This window comes from Carex rostrata, chromosome 17, assembly GCF_964058835.1.
Source record: "Carex rostrata chromosome 17, lpCarRost1.2, whole genome shotgun sequence".
Taxonomy (NCBI): Eukaryota; Viridiplantae; Streptophyta; class Magnoliopsida; order Poales; family Cyperaceae; genus Carex; species Carex rostrata.
Window position 1 is genome coordinate 4,885,992 of NC_135934.1, and position 24,003 is coordinate 4,909,994.

The window sequence follows — 24,003 nt, forward strand, 5'->3', positions numbered from 1 at the left end:
CAGCTTTGTCTCTCTCCCTTTTTTACCGACATTTTTATTTTTACTCCATTAAAAAATTATTTTAATAATAATAACCAAAGTTTAGTAATAATTTTAAAAATATCCCACCCGTAGATTTTTTCCACATGTTGGAATTTTAATTCCAATTTTTTTTTATAAAACAGAAATTTGTTTTTATTTTTTATTTTTTGTATTGAAATATTAGAAATGTTGGATATATTTCTTTGAAAATAGATGGAATACAATATAATTTGATTTATTAGAAAGACTGTAACAAATAACTCGGATCAATATTTTTCAGGCCGGATTTTTCGCGGCTGTAAGAAAAATTAATATATTTCTTTATGTGTTATTGAAAAAAAATAAAAATACTTAGATTATTAGTTATTGATCCCGGTTCAAAAGTCACTTCTATGTAATCTAGAAAATATTGTGATCCTTCTAGGACATTTAATTTATGAAAAATTGTATCTATTTTTGAAAAAAAACAAAAACTTTAAGTTATTTAATAATTATTATTCAAAAAGAATTCTCAAAATAGATACAACTTTTTATAAATTAAATGTCCTAGAAGGATCACAATATTTTCTAGATTATATAGAAGTGACTTTTGAACCGGGATCAATAACTCAGAATCTAAGCATTTTTATTTTTTTTCCAATAATACATAAAGAAATATATTAATTTTTTTTACAACCGCGAAAAATCCGGCCTGAAAAATATTGATCCGGGTTATTTGTTAGTCTTTCTAATAAATCAAATTATACTGTATTTCATCTATTTTCAAAGAAATATATCCAACATTTCTAATATTTCAATACAAAAAAAAAAAAAAAAAAAAATTGAAATTAAAATTCCAATCGTGGAAAAATTCTACGGGTGGGGTATTTTTAAAATTTTACTAAACTTTGGTTATTATTATTAAAATAAATTTTAATGGGGTAAAAATAAAAATGTCGGCCTTTTTTAACAGTAGAGTGAAAAGTTATAATAAAGAATGAAAAAAAGTAAATTTTTTTTTCTAAGAGGCTCACCTCTACCTGTTTCAACTTTCAACTGGATTAACGGAAGAACGCTGCTCTTAATTTTTCTGCAAATAGTAAATAATGTGTCTGGATTGACTTGTATTTAAAATATCACTACTATTTTAAGAACAATGCTATTCTAGACAATACAAACATATCCTAAGAGTTCGTTCCAGAAGGGGGTACACGGAGGGAGGGGCATGAAGAATCACTGTGCGGGGGTGAGCCTCATCCCAGATTGTCCCTGTCTGACAGTTTAACCCACTCCAGAAAAAAGAACTGGACAGAGAGCAGAGGTGATCGGGCACTGTTTGGAAGTGAGGGAAGCTCAGCGCTGTGTTGATTTTTTTGTGACAATCTTCAATCTCAAATCGAGGTGTAAGGTCACTGTGCGGAGGTGAGTCTCACTCTTGATCTCTTCTCTTTCTCTTTCATTAGTGAAGTTTCATCACTCTCAATTTGTAGAGCGCTAAGAGTTAGTGACTATTTCACTAATCCAACAAATATATTGAATTAGCGATTGGAAAGTTAGCTCAATTAAGTGAACCCTGTTTTTTTTAAACTCAACTTTTCTTGAAGAGTAATCATGTACTAGTACTGTTCCAGCTTGTTAATTGTTAGTTGCTTTCAAACAATTTTTATAATTTATAAATGATGATTAAAAAAAAAAAATTGGAAGCCGCAAATTTGTAATAATGATTATGTTAGATATATAAGTAAATTGAACAACTAATAAGAAAAGAGAAATTAGTTGCAAAGAAAATAAATACAAATAATAACTTTATTTATTCTCTTCACTTGAAATATTATTTCAATTATATAATCTAAATAACATTTTTATTAATTAAAATAACACCACATTAATACTATTCTTATATTCTTTCAAAAGTCACTTTTTTTCTTCCTATTCTCATGTACTAATTTTAGTTGTTCTATTCTTGTACTAATTCTTACATGATGAAGAGAAAAATAAAGACATTTTAGTCATTTTAGTTACGTAAGTAATTAATGTAATAAGAAAATATTTATGTTTAAGTCTGAACTGTTTGATCATAATCTATACAAATATTAAAAATATTACATACATTCTATCTCGAATCAGATTAATTTAAATTATGATCTGACCGGTCCGGATCTAAACAAAAATACGATGTTACCTCATAGGATATGGACTCCTAGCTTTCAAGGGAATCAAATCCTCTGCCCTCCTGAGAGTAGGAATTTTCTACCTCCAGAGTCACTACGTTGTGTGAGTCTGAGGTGGACCCCCCAGTTTATAAATTAAAAGTGACCGGCCCCACACGCAGTGACTGAGGGGACAAGAAATTTCTATGCGAGAGGAGCAGAGGATTCGGAGTCGCTTTCAAGGTCGCCTATTTCAAGCTACTTGTGAAAATAAATTGCGCCGCAAGTCAAGTCAATTGTGCAGACAAGATTGAATTTGAATTTTTGTTTAGTCCAGCCATTTAAAAATCTCGATCTTTCAAAGAAAATTTCATGCTTATGCTTATCTCGTGGTGCAGTCTAGAAAATGATATATTATTCTATTCTTATTGCTCTCCTTGCTCTCCTAACTACCCAAGTCTTCCGTAAATTAATTGACCGAGGAATGTAAAATTTGTATCATATCCAATCACGCGTTGTATATATCGTGACCTAATCAACTTAATTTTAGCTTATTGTATATGATCAAAATAATGAAAATGATCATAACATACAAATTAATGGTCATGTTTTTGACCTCGTAAACCAACCACAACCTAACTTTTGTTTTGTAAAGTTTACTCAAGGAACAAAAAATAAAAACAAGTGAAATTTAGAAAAGAATATAAAAAGTAATATTTTTTTTTTAGTTTGGAACTTGAATAATTATATGGGATAGAAATGACATAAATTGTTTTGGTCATGTGTAGTCATATTTGGCTGTCATATCGTGATCAAATCGACAGAGACAAAATCACAAAAACAACTTATATGGGGTCAAACACACAATAGAAATCGCTCATATAAAATTTCTGCAAAAAAGGGATCAATTTAAAGTACCATAACATTTTACACTAAATTATACTTTAAAATTATATCTAATTAAGTACTTTATTGTCTAAGTCCTATACAATAAAATCATATAAATGAACACGACACAACACACAAATCACCGTGCATGACTAGTATATGTCCCGTGCCGTGCCGTAGCTAGTCAAAGCACGAGCTTTTAACATCTTAATTTGGCCTCAACAATGTAAACAAAGCAGCAGTGATTAATTTACACGCACCTGTTATTTTATGTAATTATTTATTTTTGGCATGTTGCACTTGTAATTTTGGCAATTGCAGGTTAAAGAAAAATTATTATATAATCATCTCTAGCTATATTTCTACCATCACATCTCAAAATAGCAAGGGATAACAAAAATAATATAACAAAGTTAAAACTTCTTGAATAACAAATGAAAGATTGACCTAAATCTACAACAAATCAATCAGCCATACACCCGAAAGAATTATTACATAAGTCAAAACTAGATAAAAATAATAATAATAATAAGGATTGATGAGAAAACCTAACAAGGAATCTGTTCAGTGAACCATCTCATCACTTTGATCGGTAACTTGATCAGACCCACCGCCAAATTTGCGATCCCTGAACAGCAGATCAAGCACGGGCAAATGCAACTCAAAAATGATCTGCATAAAATCGATTTCAAATCAAAAACCAGTTGAGATCTAAATCATAAAAAGAAAAATCAATCAAATTTCTCTAAAGATTAACTTACCCGATCAGCCACACCACGGCTCCTACAAGAGATAATGCCAAGGCAACAATGGCAAAAGGCAACCCGATCAGAAAACCTAGCGGTCTACAGTCTCCCATTCTCTTTCTTCTCTTTTCTCTTCTTCTTCTTCTTCTTCTTCTTCTTCTTCCTCTCCTTTCTTTATTTCAAGTTTGAAGTTTTCGTATTTGCTCTGTTTTTTCTAGTCTTTCTCCTCTAAATATAAAACTTATATAACAACGAAATAGAGATGGAACCGGTCAGATGGTTTAATTGCTTGATAAAAGGACGTAAATACCCCTCAGATTTAGACGAAGGGATTTGAAATCAAGGGTAAATGCGTAAATTCCCTTTCATAGCAGAGAATTGTGTCGACCCACATGCGTACTTCGCATAGCGTAATAACATAGAAGGTTCAATTCCTTGACTCAGTTAAATGCGCGTTTGTTGGTCTCTTGGTATTTGATTCTCTGTTGTCATTTCCCTGTAGTGATTTATGTAGCGAACTGTTTCACTGCTTCTGTCCAGGCCTGCTTCATCATATTAAATGAGTTATGTAAAATCTAATTTAAGCCCATTTAAATTATAGACAGCCTAAAAGCCCAAATTAATGGCCCAACTCAGAAACGAACAAAAGGCCCAAGTAACTTTGTTAAAACAATGAGAGTGTTTTCTTGTCATTTGCTCAAAGGACTTACATAATTAAGGAACCGTTCAAAAATAACAAAATAGTCTTATTTCGGTACAACTGACACATCTTTGCATATACGTGTTTGGTGACAAAGGATGCTTAAATTTGTAAGATAATATATAGAAGTAATATATGTGAATTTTGTATTAAAATTGTGTAAGATAATATATGTATATGTGTACAGTTGATGCTACAAAAGGTTCCTACTTTAAAAAATTACATAAAATTAAAAGAAAAAAAAAAGCAACCGACGAGGAGATGGAGAAGATTATTTGGCGAAAAACAAAAACAAAAATAGACAGCGGTGCTAATTCCTCCTCAAGATTTAGAGGATCGAGATTTTCATATATAAAATCAAATTGGAGCGACTTTGACGTAGACTTTTTGAAAGATACGTATACAAAAAAATAACATCGTCTCCGTTTTAAACCAAACACAAGCGCTCTTAATTATATCTCTTCGTGACAATAAATGTGTGCGCTTTACGCATGATTGAAATAATTGTTATTTATTTATTTTGCTTTAAATTGAAGTAATGAATTGTGGAGACAGTTTTCTGAAGGTGTTATTAATTATGAGTTAGATATTTTATTTTTTTTAATGGGAAATAATAAAAGAAATTAAACCATACAAAATTGTACTCAATGGTGAGCAAGGCATGCAAAAATGTTTTACAACTGGAGAAAAAACAACTTGCTCCAATACAAAGAACATAAAAAAGGAATATTTGGAGTTGATACCAGACATAAGTGTCACCTTTAATTCTAATTGGTAAAATTTTGGTGTAAATTTAGAACGCAATTATTTGCTGTAAATTACTATAAGAATCTTTTAGTATATGCAAGAATAAAAAAATTATTATATATTGAAAATAATTTGACATAAATTATTATTTCCGAAGATATCACTATTAAAATATTAATGAACGGAAGTATCTATAAGAATACTAATTGTTAAGCATTTTTACTCAAACAAATATATACTAATAGATTCCTATATAATTTGCAATATCTATATCTTTGTTAATTTTGGTGTTAGTTTGTTATTCTCAACTTTTTGTAACTAAGAAATCACATAAGAGTATTGCAATGAATGGGGGTGTGCGCGCGTATTTGGGGGTGAGATACACACACATGTGATAGTTTGAAAGGTTGTTAGGAACAATGATCTCGAAAATACAATGACAACCCATTTATGTGACACCCATACTATTATTAGTTTATTACACTCGACTTGAGAGAAATATAATTATATAATTTTAAAAATAAATTACTAAATATTAAAGATAACTAGCTAAATATTTAAAAAAAAAAATTGTTACGAGTTACAATGTTTAAATAAATAACACACAAACATACATAAATTTTTTACGACTATACGTTAAATATAATACAACTAATTTATTGTTAAATATACAACCTATGTGTTTACAGAAGAAATATATTAATTAAAGCCAATTAGCTACTATCACATTCAAGATAAATGTAAAGTTCTCTCTGCAGAAGATCGCAAGTTTGAATAATAATTGAATAATTTGACCTTCAATTTTTTATTCAAAAAATTGGATGTAAAAGAAAAAAATAGAGATGGACTACTATCATGTCGTCATCATCATCATAATCATAATAATAATAATAATAATAATAATAATAATAATAATAATAATAATAATAATAAAGAAGAAGAAAGAAAGAAAGAAAAAATATACGAATGAAACAAACCAACAAGAAAAAAAAATGAGCTTTTTATTTTGACCACATATTAAATACAGAAAATCTTGTTCAAGCACAGTACACTGTAAGCATAGAAGAAGAAAAAAAAACAGATAAGGGCGGGGCGGGGGCGGGGGGGGGGGGGGGGGGGGGGGGGGGGGGGGGGAACTGATCCGGAGTACGTGCTATTGCCAAAGAGTGAGCAACAAAGAAATGGTGGATAAAACCCCTAAATTTCTTGAGGACAATCAAAATCACTTATCTTACAGAGAAATGTATAAAGAAGAAATTTTAGTTAAAAAAAAAAAAAACCTATTCAGGAGAAGAGGTGAGCAGCAATATGGATATTGGATATAATTGAATTTGACCAAAATTAGACAAGAATTAGCAGCCAAGAAAAAAAACTAATTAAGTATCAGGACGTGTTCGGAATTTACTGTTCACGTGGGAAAAAAAAAGTCACTCAGACTGAATTTTTTTTTTCTACGTAAATACTAAAATTTAGTTCAAAAATTTTGCAATCGTATTTTCATTTCTATTCGCCTCCGTTAGCCGAACACACCTTCAAAGACGTTACTTTCTAAGATTAATTAATTGATAACTGTAGGTGTACTGGTACGAGGAATAAATGGGGAATAGTTAAATTTTCAACCTTATCTTCTATCTTCTCTGTTGTAAACAAAACATGTTGGATGGCACAGTTTGTATAGGATTATGCAAATAATGACTGGAACTTGACCCGCGTCCATGCTGGCATGGGGTAGGTGATAGAAATAATAAAATCGTATCGTGTTTGTAATTAGAAGACGAACAAATCAGAATTTATTAAATCTAAAATAAAACAATAAATGTAATTTAAATTTTACAGTTTCTGAATGACGACATCGTTTTTTTTTTTTTTTTTTAAGTTAGTGACTTTAAGTGTCAACTAACAATTTCATTGATAAATATTTTTTTTTACAATAAGCTAAATGACTCTAAACTTAAATCCACTATTTTATTTTCACAAAATCCTTCAAACTACTCTAAATAACTCTAATCTCACTTATATAAACACTCATAATTATCCTATTACCTTTCTCTATTGCTCTCTATGACCGGATCCGTTTTTTCGACCGCCGCCACGCTTTGACGACTGGATCTACTCAACCGTGCTCTGATCAAGATATCGTAGACTCAATGCTCTGAACTCCGACGATACCGCGCTCTTGGCTCTGATCAGTTCTAGTTCCTCCCCTCTCATTCTCCTCCTCTCAAGGTAAAGGCGAGAGAGAGAGAGAGAGAGGAGGCGCTTTATCGGAAGAAAAGTCTAAAAGGAGTGACAAATGATTGAATTAAAAGTAGAGATGTGGAGAAGGAAAGGAGGCGACGGCTGTCTAGGGTTTGAATTGCCTGGGGGCTCTCTTTTTTTTCACTCTTTCTTTTCTTGAATGATTGCATGGATTTTCATGAGTGTTTGATGACATTGTTAAGCGGAAGCATATATAAATACTAATTATCAATGGTTTTCCTCATACGTGATGATGAAGACCTTAAGTATTTTTCTTTTATTTCTCTATTTAATTTTATGAACGAAGTTTTTCAAGATATTGTGTGTCCAAATAAGAGAAGAATGATTTAATAACTTTGAGATAATCTTTAGAATCAGTATTTTATAAATAACAATTTGAATTTTTTTTATTAAAAATTCAGATGTCTTTTCATTAATTATGTAAATAAAATTAGTGCATAATAATAAAATAAAAACTAACAACAGGCGCCTGTAATCTAAACTTAGTAACCACTACTAAGATATTCAAAAGAAAATAATAATAAGTGGCTACAAAAATATAAGAAAAAAGGGAGCAAAAAATCAAAGAGAGACTAGAAGAGAGAAGTCAAATATGTTCCATGCATGTTGCTCGTCACTTAATACCAGCGTCACCTCTCATCTTTTCGTGCCGAGTCTTAAAATTTTTGAGAGTATTTATATTTAATTTTTTTATTTTAACTTCTAATTTAGCATGACAATTTCTTTTTAAGAAATCAGTTTCTAATTTTTACATTGGTTAAATTATAATTTTTAATTCACATGCAGATAGTTAATTGTTAATTCTGCATTGGACTTTCAATTCTAATTTTCATCCAACGTGATAATTTTTAATTAATTTTAGAAATGAATACAATCTTAGTTAATTTTTATTATTTTTATGACAGTTGTATATAATTTAATTTAATTTTAATGACTTTTTTTTGTCTCATTCATATTTAGTAAACGAAGAAGAATTAGTCTTCAATTTAGTGACAAAAACAATGTCCTCTGTGTAGAAAGTCACAAGTTCAAAATTTAAAAAGAAATTTTTTTTTGAATATTAAATAATTGAGTAGTTTGACCTCTAACTTTTAGCCGTAGATTAGATATAGAATTCAATTGATGCACCCGATATTGATCTCAACTGCCTTAACCTCCTCAACCGCCTCGCTTACACTCCAACAACTAGGACTGGCAAAAAAGCTCGTGGCTTGTGGCCCGCTTGGTATTCGCCTGTGACTCGATCGATAATAGTTCGTTCGTTAGTGGATCGAGTTAAAATTAGCTTGCTCGCTGCATACTCGAGCCAGAATTAATGAGTTTGAGTTTGGCCTGGCTCGGTTGTTAACGAGCTATTTAATATACATAGTTTAATAGTTTAATTGGATCCGTTCACTTCATATTGGGGATATTACAATCTATAGATGTTATAGTCAATGTTATGGCAATTACACTTTGAACTGTGTTTAAGTTGATTGGTAATTTTGTATGAAATATGTGTGAATTAATTATAAGCAATTAAGTTAATTTGTATGAATTTGTTTGATTTGGTATGCATGAATTTATTCTTTGAATATGTTTGTATGAATTTAGGATTTTGATATATTTGTATGTATGAATTTAGCTGTAAACTTAATTTATAGTAGTTGATTTGCTTAATTACAATTGAATTAAGAGTATTCCTCAGTAATTAGTCATATAAATATTATTTTGTTTTAGCTATAATTGATAAGGTGTGTTATGAAAATTTAAAATATAACAGGAAAGAAAATATACAAATTTATAAATCTCCCAAGCTAGTAACAAGCTAGCTCGGCTCGCTCGGACAAGTCACGAGTCGGTCTTGAGCAATAGTTTTAGCTCGGGACCTAAAATCCAAACTCAGTCGCTCAGTTTGATACACCAACAAGCAGAGTACGAGTGTGACCTAGCTCGCTCTTTAACAGCTCGTTGCCACCCAACAACTATAGGAGACATATCCGCAGTAGTATTGCATTACTGTACACCATTTCAGTCGAGCAATAATTCTTTCGAGCCAATTAATTGTAGATATACAAAGGTCTTTAAGATTCGTACCAGATTATTTAAGATTCATACATGTTAAAACGAACAGTGTATATTTCTCATTCTACATGATAGGATCATATTTTGAAAGTACATGATATGATATTTTAAAACCATTTAAAAGTTTATGCAAACTTGCATTTGAACGATTGACATCAGATACCTACTCATGATACCACCTGTGTCACAAACAACACAAAATAGACCAGAATTTTCCGAATCATATTATTCAATCCTGCTAAATATTAATATTGTTTTAATTTTATGCACGTTTCACAGGAACAATATCAAGAGATACGTACATTAACTTCTGACTTCTCCGAGCGGATCTAATCAAGCCAAAAAAATGTTCAGGCACCCATGCATGATTAAGTAAAATTAATTATATATATTTAGATTGAATTGAATTTTTGTGAAGTGTTTATATGGTTCAACCCTCACATAAAATGCTAAATATGTATTAACTTAATAGTTAGAATTAACTTTATAGTTGTAGAGATTTGAATTCAAATTTCAAATGCAACGTAATATTATATATTTTACTTATCTCCAATTTAAAAATTTTCTAATTCCTTCCAAGTTCTTACTTTTACGGACTCAATAATTTGCTTTCATGCACTGTCAAATAATAGAACTGGTCATACTCTGAATCCTTCCAATTTTCATAAATAATAAATAAAAGAACGAATGAAAAATATGTGTACCTAACATATAATTATAGCTAGCCATGTTCCCTACATCTTCTTTTAAGTACAAATTTTTACATTGATCCTGTAATATTTCTATGGACTCCTCTGATTCTTGTTATTTTTCTGCTACTTTGAATTTGAAGAGAAAATATATTATTCACAAACTTATATTGTTTTTGTAATCACAATATACATGCCAAACCCCAAGTTCAAATTAAATACGAGCAATTGATATATGAGTAAGGATCCACTTACATCTTTTTTTTATGACACCAGATTACACTTTACATTTTCAAAGTTCAAACAGTCGATTCAAACCGTTCAACATGATGGATATATTGAAATGTACTTACATATCAAATTTATATTTTTTTTCATTTTTTTTACTAATTATTAAGATGGGTACAAAAATTCAATGGTCTGAAAGTAATGATTTTGTAAAATACTTAATAAATAGTAAAAAAATTCAAAAAAAAATGAAATTTGATCTGCAATCACATTTTAATATATCCATCATGTTGAACGGTTTAGATCGACTGTTTGAATTTTGAAAACTTTAAAATATAAGATGTAATTGGGTGTTATCAAAAAATGGTGTAAGTGCATCCCTCCTCTTGATATATACAGATCTATAACATTAAAACAGTAACTGTAGAATGGTACAATTCTCTGCATTAATGCATTAAACTTTTAAGTGCTTTTAATAGTAAATGCAAATGATATTTGAAAAGACAGACTGATTACATCTCTGACCAACTATACTGATTGCACCAAAGATATGGATAGTTCAAGATAAATATATTACTTTAATTTTAAAAATTGAACTACCTATATATATTGAAAAAAAATAAGGACCATAAGTTTGGGCACTGGAAAACGACGCATGTACCATTATAAGAAAAGACAAGAATATAGTGTCTGTTGTGTCCCCCCTCTGTGCCTCTTTTTATGAACAGTTGGACAGGATTAATTTTTTCTTACCCTAAAATCACAAGTTTCCTATAAGATACACACACATTTTATTTAGAAATCTTTTTTTTTTTTATTTCAATTACAATTACTTAAGATAAACAATCTATATATAGACAGCTGCTTTTAATTAAGTTGCCCTATATTAAATCAATTTAATTACAATGGTATCATGTTTGTTTACTAAAAAAAAGTTGCAGTTATATATCTTATCTAAATAAAGGTCACATTGAGGCCGCTGTTGTTTATTGACTAAAGTTAACTCAATTATATTAACAGATGTATACATGAGTAATGTTTCGGTAAGGAATGTACCTATAAATTAACTTAATTAAATTGACAGATGCACATGAGTAGTAACGATTCTGCATGGTTCCTTATAATTAATAGAACCGTCACTGATAAACGGTTCTTGTATTTTTACATGAATTGTCACTGAAGATGTCTTGTGTACTAGTGGTAGAACTTTATTTTGTTATAATTAGAAAAAAAAAAAATATATCTTGGCATTATTCCATGAGAAATGATTCCAGAGGAGAGTAGGAAAAGTCGGATAGTCTGCAGCCGATATGCATTCAGTCACTGTCCATCTGCCTTCTACCTTTTGGCTCTTCTCTTCAACATGTTCACGAGCCTCTCTCTTTCTCTCTCTGACCCCATCTTTCTCTCTCTTTCACAGTTCAAACCCACAAATTTATTACTGAGAGACGCGGTGAGAGACAGTCAGTTCAAGTTCAAACAAATTAAAGGACCACCCATAAATGAAATCAAAGAAATCTTGCTGAGCTTGTGGTTGACATGCATCCTTCTCTCTTTTAAAAACCCTTTCTGTATTCCACCATAGCTTCCCTCTCTTTCCACTATCTCTCATAAAATAGATCCAAAACTTAATTGGTGCATGCTTCATATATCCCCTATTTAATATTTTACCAATCCCCATGCTCTGAATCTACGTGCAGTACGCCAGTCATAAGCTACACTACTATTATACTATCTATTAGTAGTATAATGCTCTCAGCTTCTCCTTTGAGAAATTCAAGCACCACTTTCGACGAGATTAAAGAAAGAGAAGAAACATCCGTGCTTGAATTCGGCGATTTCTGTATTGACGACAATTTTCTCGATTATATAGATTTCAGCAGCGAACCCTTTGAGGGTTTTGATGGAGAGCTGTTACCAGATCTTGAGGTGGATCCGACTGATATCTTCACTGAGTTTTGTACAACCACGGCATGTTCTGAGAGTCAAACTAAAGGAGAGACCGACGTGAAGGTCGGTAAAGAAACCGAGGATGAAATAAGTGTCTGTAAAATTGAAGAGACTGCAACAAAGGACGATGACTCGACTGTGACTGTTGCAGAAACAAAATCTTCTTCTACTTCTGGAGAAGAAGAGAGTAAAAGAAAATCATCAACAAAAGCATCAGCGAAGAGTTCGCAGGGGAAACGAAAAGTCAAGGTAGGTATTGTGATGGAGTTCAAATATCCACTACATCATGTGGAAATTTTGATAACATCTTTTTGAAGATGAAACTAAAAATTAAGTTTGTGTTGGGTTTATGTTAAAAAGTGATTTGGAATTAGTTCTCATATTCGTAGAAGAAAAAAATGAATGAAATGGAAAATTGGAAGTGCAACCTATAATTAGTGGTGCACTAAGCCATTAATTAACAGAGATTAGCATATGGGTAGATCTGAAAGTAAAAGTACAGATCGCGAGAAAATGATGCATTTGATCAGGCTAGGTCAACTGGTGATTAACAAGTATTAATTGTTTGAATTGCAGATCTAGATCAATGAACGGGTATTTCGTTCTGAAGTAGGTGTTCTTGTTCATATATAAAGACTAGTATATATATAGTTGACAAAATCTCGTGAACAAAACACATGAAATTTAGAATATAAGACTTTAAGAAGAGAAGCAAGCACAATTAATCACTACCCATTAACTAAGAAGTACAGTACCAATATAATTATGACAACTTTACTAATTAATATATGGTATGGATAAGACATCACGAGAAGCATGAACAAATGTTCTTATCCTCTTTGGATAACTCCTTCAAATCACTTTCTGTAACTTTTTTGCTTCTCCTGTTCTTCACATGATAGTAATAAATTGATCATTATTCTTTATTCATCTTTCTTTCTTTCATTCTTTCTTATCTTCTAAAAGAAAGAACAAGTTGTGTAAAAGTAAAATGCTTCTCTCTTTAAGCTTGTATATTTTTGAAATATATAGGTTGATTGGACGCCGGAATTGCACCGAAGGTTTGTTCAGGCAGTGGAGCAGCTTGGAATTGACAAGGCAGTGCCCTCTAAAATTTTAGAGCTCATGGGGATTGATTGCCTTACTCGACACAACGTCGCCAGCCATCTCCAAGTACAACCTTCTCCTTCTTCTTTCTTTTCTTTCTTTTTAATATTGTTCTGAAATTAGAGTAGATATATATCCTTAGTTTCTTTCATTTCTGATTCTTTGTGTTAAATTAGTCGGATTTTATCAAGTTGAAAGAAAATACCTGCTCCTTATATTTATGGTTTTATAAATTAAACGAGTTGTGTTAATTTATAGGCTGTGCATATAAGGAAAGTGGTACAAAACTGACAGTAGAAATTATATATAAAACCCTAGTATCATGATGACTTACTTTAACAGATACATATTTAACAGTCAGCATTGTCATTTTTCTTTCCTTTGAAATACTTCTCATGCTCTTTGTTAATCACATGGTCATGTTGGAAAGCAAATGTTTATACTGAAGTTCTCTTCACTTCTATTTTAAAAGTTCACTGAGATAAAATACATTTTTTCATTCATTAGTGAAAACTTGAAACTTAAAAGCCTGTGGTATAGGTTTTGAAGTCATGCTAAGTTGATAAAAAAAGGAAATAACAGTAGTTCTTATTATATCTGAATTAGTATTACAGTTGGGAAAGAAATTAAGTTCTCGGTGGATGTACATATACAGTTGTTTCAATAGTTTAATCAGTCTGTCTTTTCAAATATCATTTGCATTTACATGTATGTGTGTGTGTGTGTGTGGTGTCATGAGACTGATTCCTAGATCCAGTACTTCAGTACAAAACAACTTAATTCAGTGGTTATATGCAAACGTACATGTCTGCAACCGCAGCATCACACAACAGATGTGGTCCAGAAATTAGTTTGGCCTGTTATTTGGACACTGTATATATATATACTGTACTCGTTTACTCAGCATAATATCTTACAAAGTGATATATAATTTTGGTGCACGTACTAAATGTTAACTATAGTACATGTCTGCTTTATCCTTTTTATACTTTCTCGGATATATATGGTGGTACCAAAAGTTATTCCCGATAAATTAGGTTTTGAGTTGTGTGTAATATTGCATTTTTATTGGAAAATGGTGAGCATGTATCAACATAAAAATAAACTCTACAATATGTTTTTATGTGATTGCATAACATAAAAATTTGTCTATATAACCTCTCTTTTGTAAATGTCAAAGATTTAAATAACATTTATCACGTTATAGCAGCATAGTTAAAAAAATGGCACTATGGCCATATAGTGCCGCTATAGCGTGAAATAGCGCGCTATAACGCTGATAGCGCCTTAGCTTTAATGGTCTGAAATTGCTATAATGCTGTTATCGCGCACTATTTAGAACCTTGGTAAATGTTAATGCATAACGTAAAAGTTCCCTGCATAGGGTGTCACATATATAGAGAATCCAGACAAAATGCTCAGGCTTGAGTACAAAAGCATTCATGCCAAATAGACTGTACCAATGTGATCATTAATTGTAAAAAAAACCAGTTACAGACTTCCAGTTTTACATAATTTTAGGAGAATTTAACATCTTGCTTTTTGACAAAAGAAGTAATTGTCAACACAAGTTACAAATAATGTAATAGATAAATATTGTTCAGTACTTAATGTACAGTGGGATAGGTGTTTGATGTTTTTTTTTTTTAATAACAGTGGTACTACCACCGATTTTATTAGGAAATCATACTATTCTTACAAAGGTCGGTACCAAGTAGCTGATACCTCAATAACAGGAATCAAAACATAAGCTAATGGGTTTCTTTTGTCAACAAAATAATATCACTAACCTGATAATCTACTGAATAGTATATATACAAGCGTAAATGAAAAGAAGTCATTCCATAATTCCTCAACTAATCCAACTATCTTCTTATAATATGTTTGTTGCAGAAGTACCGGTCACACAGGAAACACCTCCTGGCAAGAGAGGCAGAGGCAGCGAGCTGGAGCCAGAGGCGCCAGATGTACCAAACAGCAATCCCAACAGCAAGCACCACGAAAAAAGACCCATGGATCGCTCCAACCATTGGATTCCCACCGCCGCCTCCAACTGTTCCTGCTCCAGTGCAACCTTTTCAGCCATTGCATGTGTGGGGCCACCCAACTGCACCCGATCAATCAATGGCACATGCTTGGCCGAGACATCTGGTGCCTAGGCCTCCTGCTCTGCCATTCACTGGCCACACAGCTGTTCCTATGGGAGACCCTTCCTATTGGCATCACCATTACCAAGTGGTACTCTCTCTCTCTCTCTCTCTCTGCCCCAATGCTGAACAAAACTATGCAACCATAACCTTTTCAATATAAATTAGCACTGTTTTTACAATATAAATTATAATTGTTTTTGCATTATAGGCTGCTAAGCAAGGTTGGGCACCACACATGATGCCCCATGGAAGCCCATATTTTCATCAGCCTTTGGCCCCAGTGGTAATTTAATCTCTCTCTCTCTCTCTTCACCCCCCCTCCCCCTCCAAACCCTGTGCATGTGTTTGTTTGTCAGAGGTGTTGGGTTTTGATCTAACACAGACAATATTCACTTAATGCAGAGGTTTCCTATGGCGCCAGTTCCAGGGATACTACCTCATCCCATGTATAGACCGGTACCACCCCTCCCGCCCAAGCAATCAACCCCGCAAATTCAACTCGACTTCCATCCGGTAAAAGTCTTTTCTTTTGACAATATAACATCTTCGTTACAGAATATCCAGTTTATTTTTTCTTATTAATTACCTCAATTTCAATTGCTGTTAACAGTCCAAGGAAAGCATAGACGCCGCCATAGGAGATGTTTTAGCGAAACCATGGTCGCCTCTTCCTCTTGGATTAAAATCACCTTCCACTGAGAGTGTATTGGTGGAGTTGCACAGACAAGGCGTATCAAAAGTTCCACCTGCTGCGACCACCAGTTAATCACTCACCAAAAGGAAAAACCCGTCGACTTGTCCATTAATACATCGTAGCTTTAATAATTTAGTTTGCAATTTTGTAATATTATGTAGTTGATCTCTTCTGGAATAACATGGGACAATGCTAACATCTGAACTTATCTCTTTTTCGGGACCCAATGATAAATATATATAAATGAGGCTTTGCTATATCTAGGAAGCAATAAGAAATGATTGCACTAAAAAATATCCTAACTTATAAAGAAAATTTACGAAGTACAATATATACTGGAAATCCTAAACAAATCTAAATTTTTAAAGTAAAGGAGAACATCAGTTGCTAACATGAATCTATGTAGCACGGGCACAGACACGATACACATAAGATATTGGCATGGCACGACTCTAAAAGTATTCCTGCTACATAGGAGTGATCCATCAATCAGTTAGCGACTCCTCTTGTTCAACTGCCATTCAAATTGATCAACTGCCACCATAGCTTGGGAAGCAGATCCAAGAGATCCTTCATACCTACGCGAAATGAAACTCTTCCAAGTTCAAATGAATAAAGTCAACATGTTTACTTGAAGTAAAGATTAGTAGTTATATTAATTTCTCACAATGCAACTAATAGGTAAGCCCCAATTTGCATGACTATGACACCCTCACCACCGGGATTTGATGTGTTAATGCAGCGTCCACAAAACCAGTGCTCGTGCATTGAAGTAACCAGATCTATTACCAGAAAAGTATTTAAAAAATATAATTCAATATTGCATCTGTCAGATCAGGCCACAGGAACTGGTGCGGCAACACCTATCATTTACTTCTATTTTCTTTTTCTTGGCATGTCAAGTTGAAATTTTGAACACGGATCAAAGATTAGTTAAAGTAACAAATCAGCTTGATACTGCTACCAACTTGGCAAGGATCACACTATGTCGAGCCAAGAGAAGACTAATGAATAATATTATTATTAAAAATAATTAAAAAGGAAAGGCTTACACTGGCTTTTTCCAATAGTGAAGAACTCCATCTGGAGATTATTTTGCTTGACATAATCGAGGAAAGGTTGCATGTCAATAGCCGTTAGATTGGTCCCGTCTTGCTCTGCACTTTTGTCAATAAAACCCTTTTCTTAATACTAAAAAACATTTATCATAATTTTGTATGATTGCACGAATCAACCAGAAAAGAATAGTGAAGAATCTTCAATCCTAGGATACATACAGGAAGCTCGTCTGTTTATCTATATTCAATTATGTGGACATCTTACTAATTTTGTTTGGACCACATGATTAACAACAATGTCACACTGGACAGGACTATATAAAGATATACAGCAGTAGCCTTTCTCTAGTTTAGTGACCAGATGCCTGATATATCTTCTTTATTTTATAAAAGTAGGATAAACCCACCGATTTCATTCAACCAGAATGTTGTTGGAGAGAGGCACCAAAAAATCTGGTACCAATCTCCTATTACAAAACCTTGCATGAATTTTTTCACCTTCTAAGACATTACAATAAGAGAGCAATAACAAAAAGCATGAAAAATCATACAGTGATTCCCAAAACAACCTAAAAATTACAACAAATTGCCTATTGAATGATAAGTAAAAGAAGTAGGTCTTGCTTCACATTGTTTAACTATATCATCCATTGAAACGGGTCAAATGTAATTACAAACAGTTCTTGCTACAATTCCTATGTAAGTGCATATGGACTTGCATTCCCATTCGCATAAATTCAAACTGTAACTTGAATATTTGAGAAAAAGAAAAGAATACTCACATGACAGGAAGGAGGCGGGAAGGAGCGCTGGGGTCGTAGTTGATTAGCAGCGCCCCTTTGAGCGGTGCACCTGAAAGAGAATAATTATTAATTAATTAATTAGTAGATAATCTCGACCAGTCGATGGGATTAGAGGTAGGGGAATAGAAGGGGAATAGAAGGGAAGAAATGAGAAAGGAAATGGAGAGGATGGATGCTCGCCTGAAGAACCGACGCTCTTGGCAGCCCACTTCTCCCACACTCGCCGCGTCGCCGCCCAGTCCCCCATCCTCTCCAGTCTCCAGTCCCCAGTCCCTCTCTTACAACTTACAAGCTCAAGCTGATCTGAATTCTATGGTGCGGTGTGAAACTGAGACGGGTAAATTTATTTAACAGAGTAGTTTTGGTTTCATGCAGCACACGGACTATAGAATCAAAAGAGCACTCCATATGGTTCGTACGCTGTATAAAGGCAAAATTGATCTGTTAAAATCTTTACCCGAATAGACCCCGAGGTTTTTCATCCGGGTCTCCTTTTACAGGCCGTAATGGAGAAGACTTTTGGGCCTTAAAAAGGCGAGGTTTTGGGCCCAAAAAACTAAGGCGCGATTTAAGAAAATAAAAATCTTGTCTTTTGTTTTTTTTTGTCAGACAAAAACCTCCGCACAACTGCTGGAGAAGCGCACGCGATCGCTTCCTTCAAAGAATGGCCGCCGCAGCATCTCTCAGGTCTGTTATCCGGCCAGCGGCAATCCTCCGCCGAGCGGTGGCGGTTGCGGAGACGCGCTCCGCCTCTGCTCCCCGCGTTCCTACACTCCGTCCTTCCATTTCTCGTCGCTTTCTCAGGTAATCATACCTCTCTGTGTGTTTTTCTGTGGATGTGTGTGTGTCTGTTTGTTTGTTCATTGAGCTGTCGGTGGATTCAATGTGGTCGAGTAAATTCATTTTGGGAAAAAAGAAGAAGGAAAATTTAGAAGAACTAGAAGTAAAAGAAATTGAAGTTGTTTTATTAAAGTCAAGCTACTAAGTCATGTACCTGGATTAAAAACTTAAGACTATTTTATTCTCCCTGAAAACGGTGAATTATGGTCCAATAATTGTGTACCTTGTTTGGAATTTTCTGATTCACTTGTTAGCAAATGCTTGAGAAACAATGAAAAATTTGTGTTATAACTGATTTAAAATGTTCAGACTAATTTTGTGATAGTGACTTAATTAAGGTGTCCTACTCAAGCAAGCTTCTGTTTGGAGTCAATGCTACCTCTACACAGTACAAATGCTAATGCACTTATGACCTCTATGCTGTCTATCTCAAAATCTGGCTCTGGGTTTCTCTCTGAAGGTACAACTGATATTATATCATTTTTTTTCCCTTTATTTTTAAACTACCACCAATTTTCATTAACTGTAAAGGAATTACCTATTGTTACAGTGTTGTTCTTATTATCCATTTTTTCATTAACTAGATTTATGTACTTAGATATATGGGGAATGCATTCAAAGCTTCAAATTGACATTATTGGATGTAAATAATGGAAAATTCAGGAACTGGCTTAATCTAAACCAAAAAAAATGAAAAAGAGAGAAAAGAGCATGATAAAGTAATTGGCATTATTTATATAATGCTGCTTATTTTTTACCATGGAGTTTTGCATTAGTCACAATGGTAATTACAATGCATTATCTAATTAATATTTATAAATAACATTGGTTAATATCATGCTTGGTTGAGTCAAGTCGTGTCTAGATTTGACAAGCGACTTGTAAATTTTCCTAATTGCCATACCAGGTTGGTTTGGTCTGAATTGACATCCAGAATAGCATTAGTTATACCCTTTTGTTTATATAACAAAAAAACTAGATTATTTTGAGCTTCAATTGGCTTTTTGTTGTTGTATGAGTTGCTTCTTGTAAAGAGGCTTGACCTTTATGTTTAATTCGTTAGTTTTTATCAAAAAAAAATTACTGCAAGAACTTATCATGTCCCATTGACGAACTAATGACTGGATTGATGTGGCAACACTTTCAATCAATTCTAATAAAGTTAGCCGACATTTTTTTTTAACTTTATATTAAGATTTTGAACAATCTTCTTTGTCATGTTATGAGAAAATCTCATGGAACACAATATTTTGGAAATGATTATTTTGTAACCTGAAATAGGATATGCTACTTTTTTTTGTAACCTGAGGCTCTTAGGCAACTGTAAATTTTATAGCATGCTCGAGGTACCAAGTAAAACGCCTTTGAGAAACATTTAACTAGTTATAGTAAAAAGTTCCGTTTATTAGTAGGACAAGATGAATGCAAATCCCAAAAAAGGTGGAATACCTAAGTTCCTTTTCTTTTTTAGAAAACATTGGAAGTTAAAGATTCTTGAAAATTGTCAAATGTGGGTCCAAGTTCTAAAAAATTAGTTTCATTACATGTCAGTATGTTATTTGTTAACTTTTGTTTTCCTTTTATGCATGTTGATTGATATATAATGAAGCTGATAAGCTTTGTGCATTTTCAGCTAAGATTTTTTTTTTCTTATTTTCAACAGGCGGCAATGATGATGTATAATTTATAGTCTGCCAGATTTGAAATCAGACACTGAGTAGAAGATCGGAAGTGTTTGCTTTTTTTTGTTGATATGTTGATAGCTTGGAAGCCTCAAAATAATTTTATCTGATTTGGCAGCTGATTGCAGCTAATGCCACCGGCATCATATAACAGCAGAAAACTTTTCTTTATTTTAATCTCCGCTTTGTAATTTTTCCTTCTTGCTTCTAGTTTAATTTCCGTTCTATTTTATTAGGATAATTTGTCTTTTTAGTCCTATTTTCTGCTGCCTTGTTTTTTCGGATGATGTAATACCTGAATCAGGTACAGAGTAGCTTAAATTATAGTTCTTGTTTTAGGATAACATGTACAACAGTACAAAAGCAATTTAAATGCATCTATTCGTTGCTTGCATTTGCTTTGCAAGCACAACACACCATAATGAAATCCAATTTTTGGCTGGACTGTTGATAAAACTGATAACGACAACACGGGAAAATATCCTTATTTCAGTCAAAATAAAATTCTGATTCGGCCAGAAATAATTGACAGGCACCATAAGCCTGTAACGATGCTAAACTTTCAATTTACTAAACGCAATAAAATAATGATAAACCATCATGCCCGAGGAAAGGCATCAACTTGATTTAGTTAGATTTCATATCTAGTCATACAACATACAACATATTCAGCTTACAGCTATATAACTTCGGTTAACAAAAACCATCAACAGTTTCCAGATATCTGCCACCAGAACAGGGCAAAAGATAAATCATAAAAGTTCAATACCCATAACTTTTATCCTTATGTAGACCAAGCAAAATTATTAGCTAATTTACTTTTGTTATAAAATTTACTCGGCTACATGCACCAACTCATACTCCACAAGTGACAAATTGTTATCTTCTTTAACTGTAAAGTTAGCTGCTTCTGCTGCCTCCACACGGCCCCACTTGTCAACTGCTAGCCTCATTGAGCCCTTAAACATGTCAATTTTCGCATTGCGAATTATTGCTGTTGATCCAGGTTGCAACACATCAACTGTCACAAACAAATTTTTATGTTAATTCATGCAAACATAAATCAATGTTGGTTCACCATCCATATTTTTTGATACGATGTGGTGTACTGTACATTGCAGTTCTTTGATCTATGAATTATATCTACTGTTCATCACCAAGGATCTCAAAAATTAGCAGCAATAAATTTTGATTCTTCTAAACTTGTCAAGGATAATATATAACGGGAAAAGAAAAGCTATTATTACTGGTAAAAAAAAAGAAAAAAAAAAAGTGCACTCTAAAGCTAAAATATGTTTTAGTATGAATGTGAATTAATAATAAATATTTGTAGCCTAACAACTCAAGTACTGATATCAATCTAATTATCACTTCTAAATGCAAAACTTGAACATAAATAAGATTACACTTGATCAAATAATATATCAATTTTGTCCATTTTTTTTTTATATTTCTCAGAAGATTTAAAGATTAATCATCATTAACATGAACAGATCGGAACTAAAATTGCCTAACAAACTCATGAAATATACTGATTACAACATAAACCAGATCTACAAAATTCCAACCACCTAAACCAAAATTCATTCAAACCCTCCAAAATTGAAACCTATTTAATCACTGAAGACACAACGGAAACAAAATTAAGTAAATTGGATCGGGATCAGATCTAACCTTGTTCATTTCTGGCAGTGAACACAATCACGCCAGTTTCATCTCCCACTACGCACTCTGCTATCCGCGTCGGACGAGCGCTTGACGTGGCTGTCGGTCGCCCCTTTTGAAGCACCGTTTTCGAGCTAATAACCTTCACGATCAAGGTGTGACCGCTTGTACCAGGTTTGAGCTGGTCTACCTTGGTGAAAACCGGTTTCCTCAACGCTGGCCTCTCACCTTGCGTTGCCATAAGAAATGGAGAGAAACAGGGTAGGAAAGATTTGAGGATGAATCGGAGGAGAGGTAGAGAGATTAGAGGTGCGAATCGATGTAAACCCTAGCTGGGAATGGAATCACAGAGAAGAGAAGGAAAAATGTTGGTTTGGTTATTTTAAGGAGTGAGGCATTAATGGGTATCTTTGTGTTGCGTTGCACCATAGGAGCAGGGTAAGGATTGTTTAACAGAGAAGTTATAGCTTCATGCAGCGCACACACCATATGCGATGCTTTTTTATTCTATAATCTGTCCGCTGCTTGAAGCCAAAATGACTCTGTTAAAATCTTTACTCATTTAACGGGTCTTATGGGGGTGGAGTAGGTGAACCGCAATTTAAATGATGAAACGGATGGAATCAATGCATTGGATTTTATGACCGTCAAGACTACGTCGCTATTGATGAATGAATTAATTGCTTAATAAATTGCCACAGATCAAGGGATCAATGAATTTATTGAATTGATTTGATACTATATGAAATATTTGAAAATATAAAATGTAAATAACAAATCGAGGAAGTTGATTTCATTCTATGTCAATGTTAACATGAATTCGTATCCTCTCCATTAGCTAAAAGGGAATCTTTTGAGTTAATGTCCGTTTTAAAATATGTACAAAGTAAATCTTTTTAGTTCTATTTAAAATCAGACGGTCAAGATTTATTAACCCAAAAGATTCCCTTTTGAGTTAATGCAGAGGATAGGTGTTCATGTTAACATGTTTATAATTTGTAAAAAAAAAAAATAGTACATATTATTGTGTTAACCATAAAAAATAATATAATTTCTTCTTTTGAAAAGAAGAATCTTATGTCTGAAAATGAGATGTTGCAATAAATATGTACATGGATGATTTATTGAATTCCTTCATGTGAATTGTTTTGATTTGATTGGAATGGTGAATTGTTCTTGATATGATTGCTTGTAGGTTTGTCCTTGTGTGCCTACTGATTTTAGTAACTTTCTTTGATTGTTCATCTTCACCCAAATTAGTGTTCCTTCCTTCTTATGTACGCTAATTGTGACTGGGTACCAATCAGTGCCAGTCCCTATCATTTATGCTTAATGAGAAATTAATCATGTTGATGACTGAGATTTTGCTTAATTGCCGATTGAATATCTGTGTGAAATGGCACCTAATTTACACTTTTTAATGTCACTGGTACCATTGCTGTGCTGGTTCTGTGGGTCCCTTTATGTGTGTTAATTGTGCTATTTTGATTGGCCCTAGTCAATACTCTGATTATTTACTATTCAAGTGCATTTGAGCAGTGATCTAAGCCTCTCTACACCTTTTGGTACCAGTTGGTACCGAT

General features: G+C 33.0%; 5 protein-coding genes across 5 annotated transcripts; 2 read left to right on the forward strand and 3 right to left on the reverse strand.

Moving 5' to 3' along the window:
• Positions 1-3,419: 3,419 nt before the first annotated feature.
• On the reverse strand, positions 3,420-3,989 carry LOC144568400 (taximin). Its single transcript, XM_078318748.1, has 2 exons — positions 3,800-3,989; positions 3,420-3,710 (listed from the first exon to the last, which is right to left on the reverse strand). The coding sequence occupies exons 1-2, from the start codon at positions 3,895-3,897 to the stop codon at positions 3,587-3,589; spliced, it is 222 nt and encodes a 73-aa protein (XP_078174874.1). The 5' UTR covers positions 3,898-3,989; the 3' UTR covers positions 3,420-3,586.
• A 7,880-nt stretch (positions 3,990-11,869) lies between these two features.
• Positions 11,870-16,583, forward strand: GPRI1 (GBF's pro-rich region-interacting factor 1). The gene is made up of 6 exons (XM_078318294.1): positions 11,870-12,670; positions 13,454-13,594; positions 15,422-15,766; positions 15,887-15,961; positions 16,081-16,191; positions 16,289-16,583. Exons 1-6 carry the CDS (start codon positions 12,221-12,223, stop codon positions 16,442-16,444), a joined length of 1,278 nt encoding a protein of 425 aa, XP_078174420.1. The 5' UTR covers positions 11,870-12,220; the 3' UTR covers positions 16,445-16,583.
• A 70-nt stretch (positions 16,584-16,653) lies between these two features.
• Positions 16,654-18,637, reverse strand: LOC144568063 (Profilin family protein). Its single transcript, XM_078318295.1, has 5 exons — positions 18,414-18,637; positions 18,213-18,282; positions 17,425-17,534; positions 17,040-17,154; positions 16,654-16,950 (listed from the first exon to the last, which is right to left on the reverse strand). Exons 1-5 carry the CDS (start codon positions 18,478-18,480, stop codon positions 16,866-16,868), a joined length of 447 nt encoding a protein of 148 aa, XP_078174421.1. The 5' UTR covers positions 18,481-18,637; the 3' UTR covers positions 16,654-16,865.
• Positions 18,638-18,851: 214 nt separating this feature from the next.
• Positions 18,852-21,012, forward strand: LOC144568064 (protein NUCLEAR FUSION DEFECTIVE 6, mitochondrial-like). Its single transcript, XM_078318296.1, has 3 exons — positions 18,852-19,037; positions 19,412-19,533; positions 20,737-21,012. The coding sequence occupies exons 1-3, from the start codon at positions 18,898-18,900 to the stop codon at positions 20,754-20,756; spliced, it is 282 nt and encodes a 93-aa protein (XP_078174422.1). The 5' UTR covers positions 18,852-18,897; the 3' UTR covers positions 20,757-21,012.
• A 356-nt stretch (positions 21,013-21,368) lies between these two features.
• Positions 21,369-22,863, reverse strand: LOC144568318 (uncharacterized protein At4g28440-like). Its single transcript, XM_078318625.1, has 2 exons — positions 22,430-22,863; positions 21,369-21,776 (listed from the first exon to the last, which is right to left on the reverse strand). The coding sequence occupies exons 1-2, from the start codon at positions 22,659-22,661 to the stop codon at positions 21,589-21,591; spliced, it is 420 nt and encodes a 139-aa protein (XP_078174751.1). The 5' UTR covers positions 22,662-22,863; the 3' UTR covers positions 21,369-21,588.
• Positions 22,864-24,003: the final 1,140 nt, after the last annotated feature.

Coding starts and splice junctions, on each gene's coding strand:
- GPRI1 (XM_078318294.1), top strand. CDS start 12,221: ATGCTCTCAGCTTCTCCTTTGAGAAATTCAAGCACCACTTTCGACGAG. Junction 15,767..15,886: donor GGCATCACCATTACCAAGTG/GTACTCTCTCTC, acceptor TTTGCATTATAG/GCTGCTAAGCAAGGTTGGGC. Junction 15,962..16,080: donor ATCAGCCTTTGGCCCCAGTG/GTAATTTAATCT, acceptor CACTTAATGCAG/AGGTTTCCTATGGCGCCAGT.
- LOC144568063 (XM_078318295.1), bottom strand. CDS start 18,480: ATGGGGGACTGGGCGGCGACGCGGCGAGTGTGGGAGAAGTGGGCTGCC. Junction 17,535..18,212: donor TCCCGCCTCCTTCCTGTCAT/GTGAGTATTCTT, acceptor TATTGACAAAAG/TGCAGAGCAAGACGGGACCA. Junction 16,951..17,039: donor GCTTACCTATTAGTTGCATT/GTGAGAAATTAA, acceptor CATTTCGCGTAG/GTATGAAGGATCTCTTGGAT.
- LOC144568318 (XM_078318625.1), bottom strand. CDS start 22,661: ATGGCAACGCAAGGTGAGAGGCCAGCGTTGAGGAAACCGGTTTTCACC. Junction 21,777..22,429: donor CACTGCCAGAAATGAACAAG/GTTAGATCTGAT, acceptor TGTTTGTGACAG/TTGATGTGTTGCAACCTGGA.
- LOC144568400 (XM_078318748.1), bottom strand. CDS start 3,897: ATGGGAGACTGTAGACCGCTAGGTTTTCTGATCGGGTTGCCTTTTGCC. Junction 3,711..3,799: donor GCCGTGGTGTGGCTGATCGG/GTAAGTTAATCT, acceptor GATTTTATGCAG/ATCATTTTTGAGTTGCATTT.
- LOC144568064 (XM_078318296.1), top strand. CDS start 18,898: ATGGCCGCCGCAGCATCTCTCAGGTCTGTTATCCGGCCAGCGGCAATC. Junction 19,038..19,411: donor ATTTCTCGTCGCTTTCTCAG/GTAATCATACCT, acceptor GACTTAATTAAG/GTGTCCTACTCAAGCAAGCT. Junction 19,534..20,736: donor CTCTGGGTTTCTCTCTGAAG/GTACAACTGATA, acceptor TATTTTCAACAG/GCGGCAATGATGATGTATAA.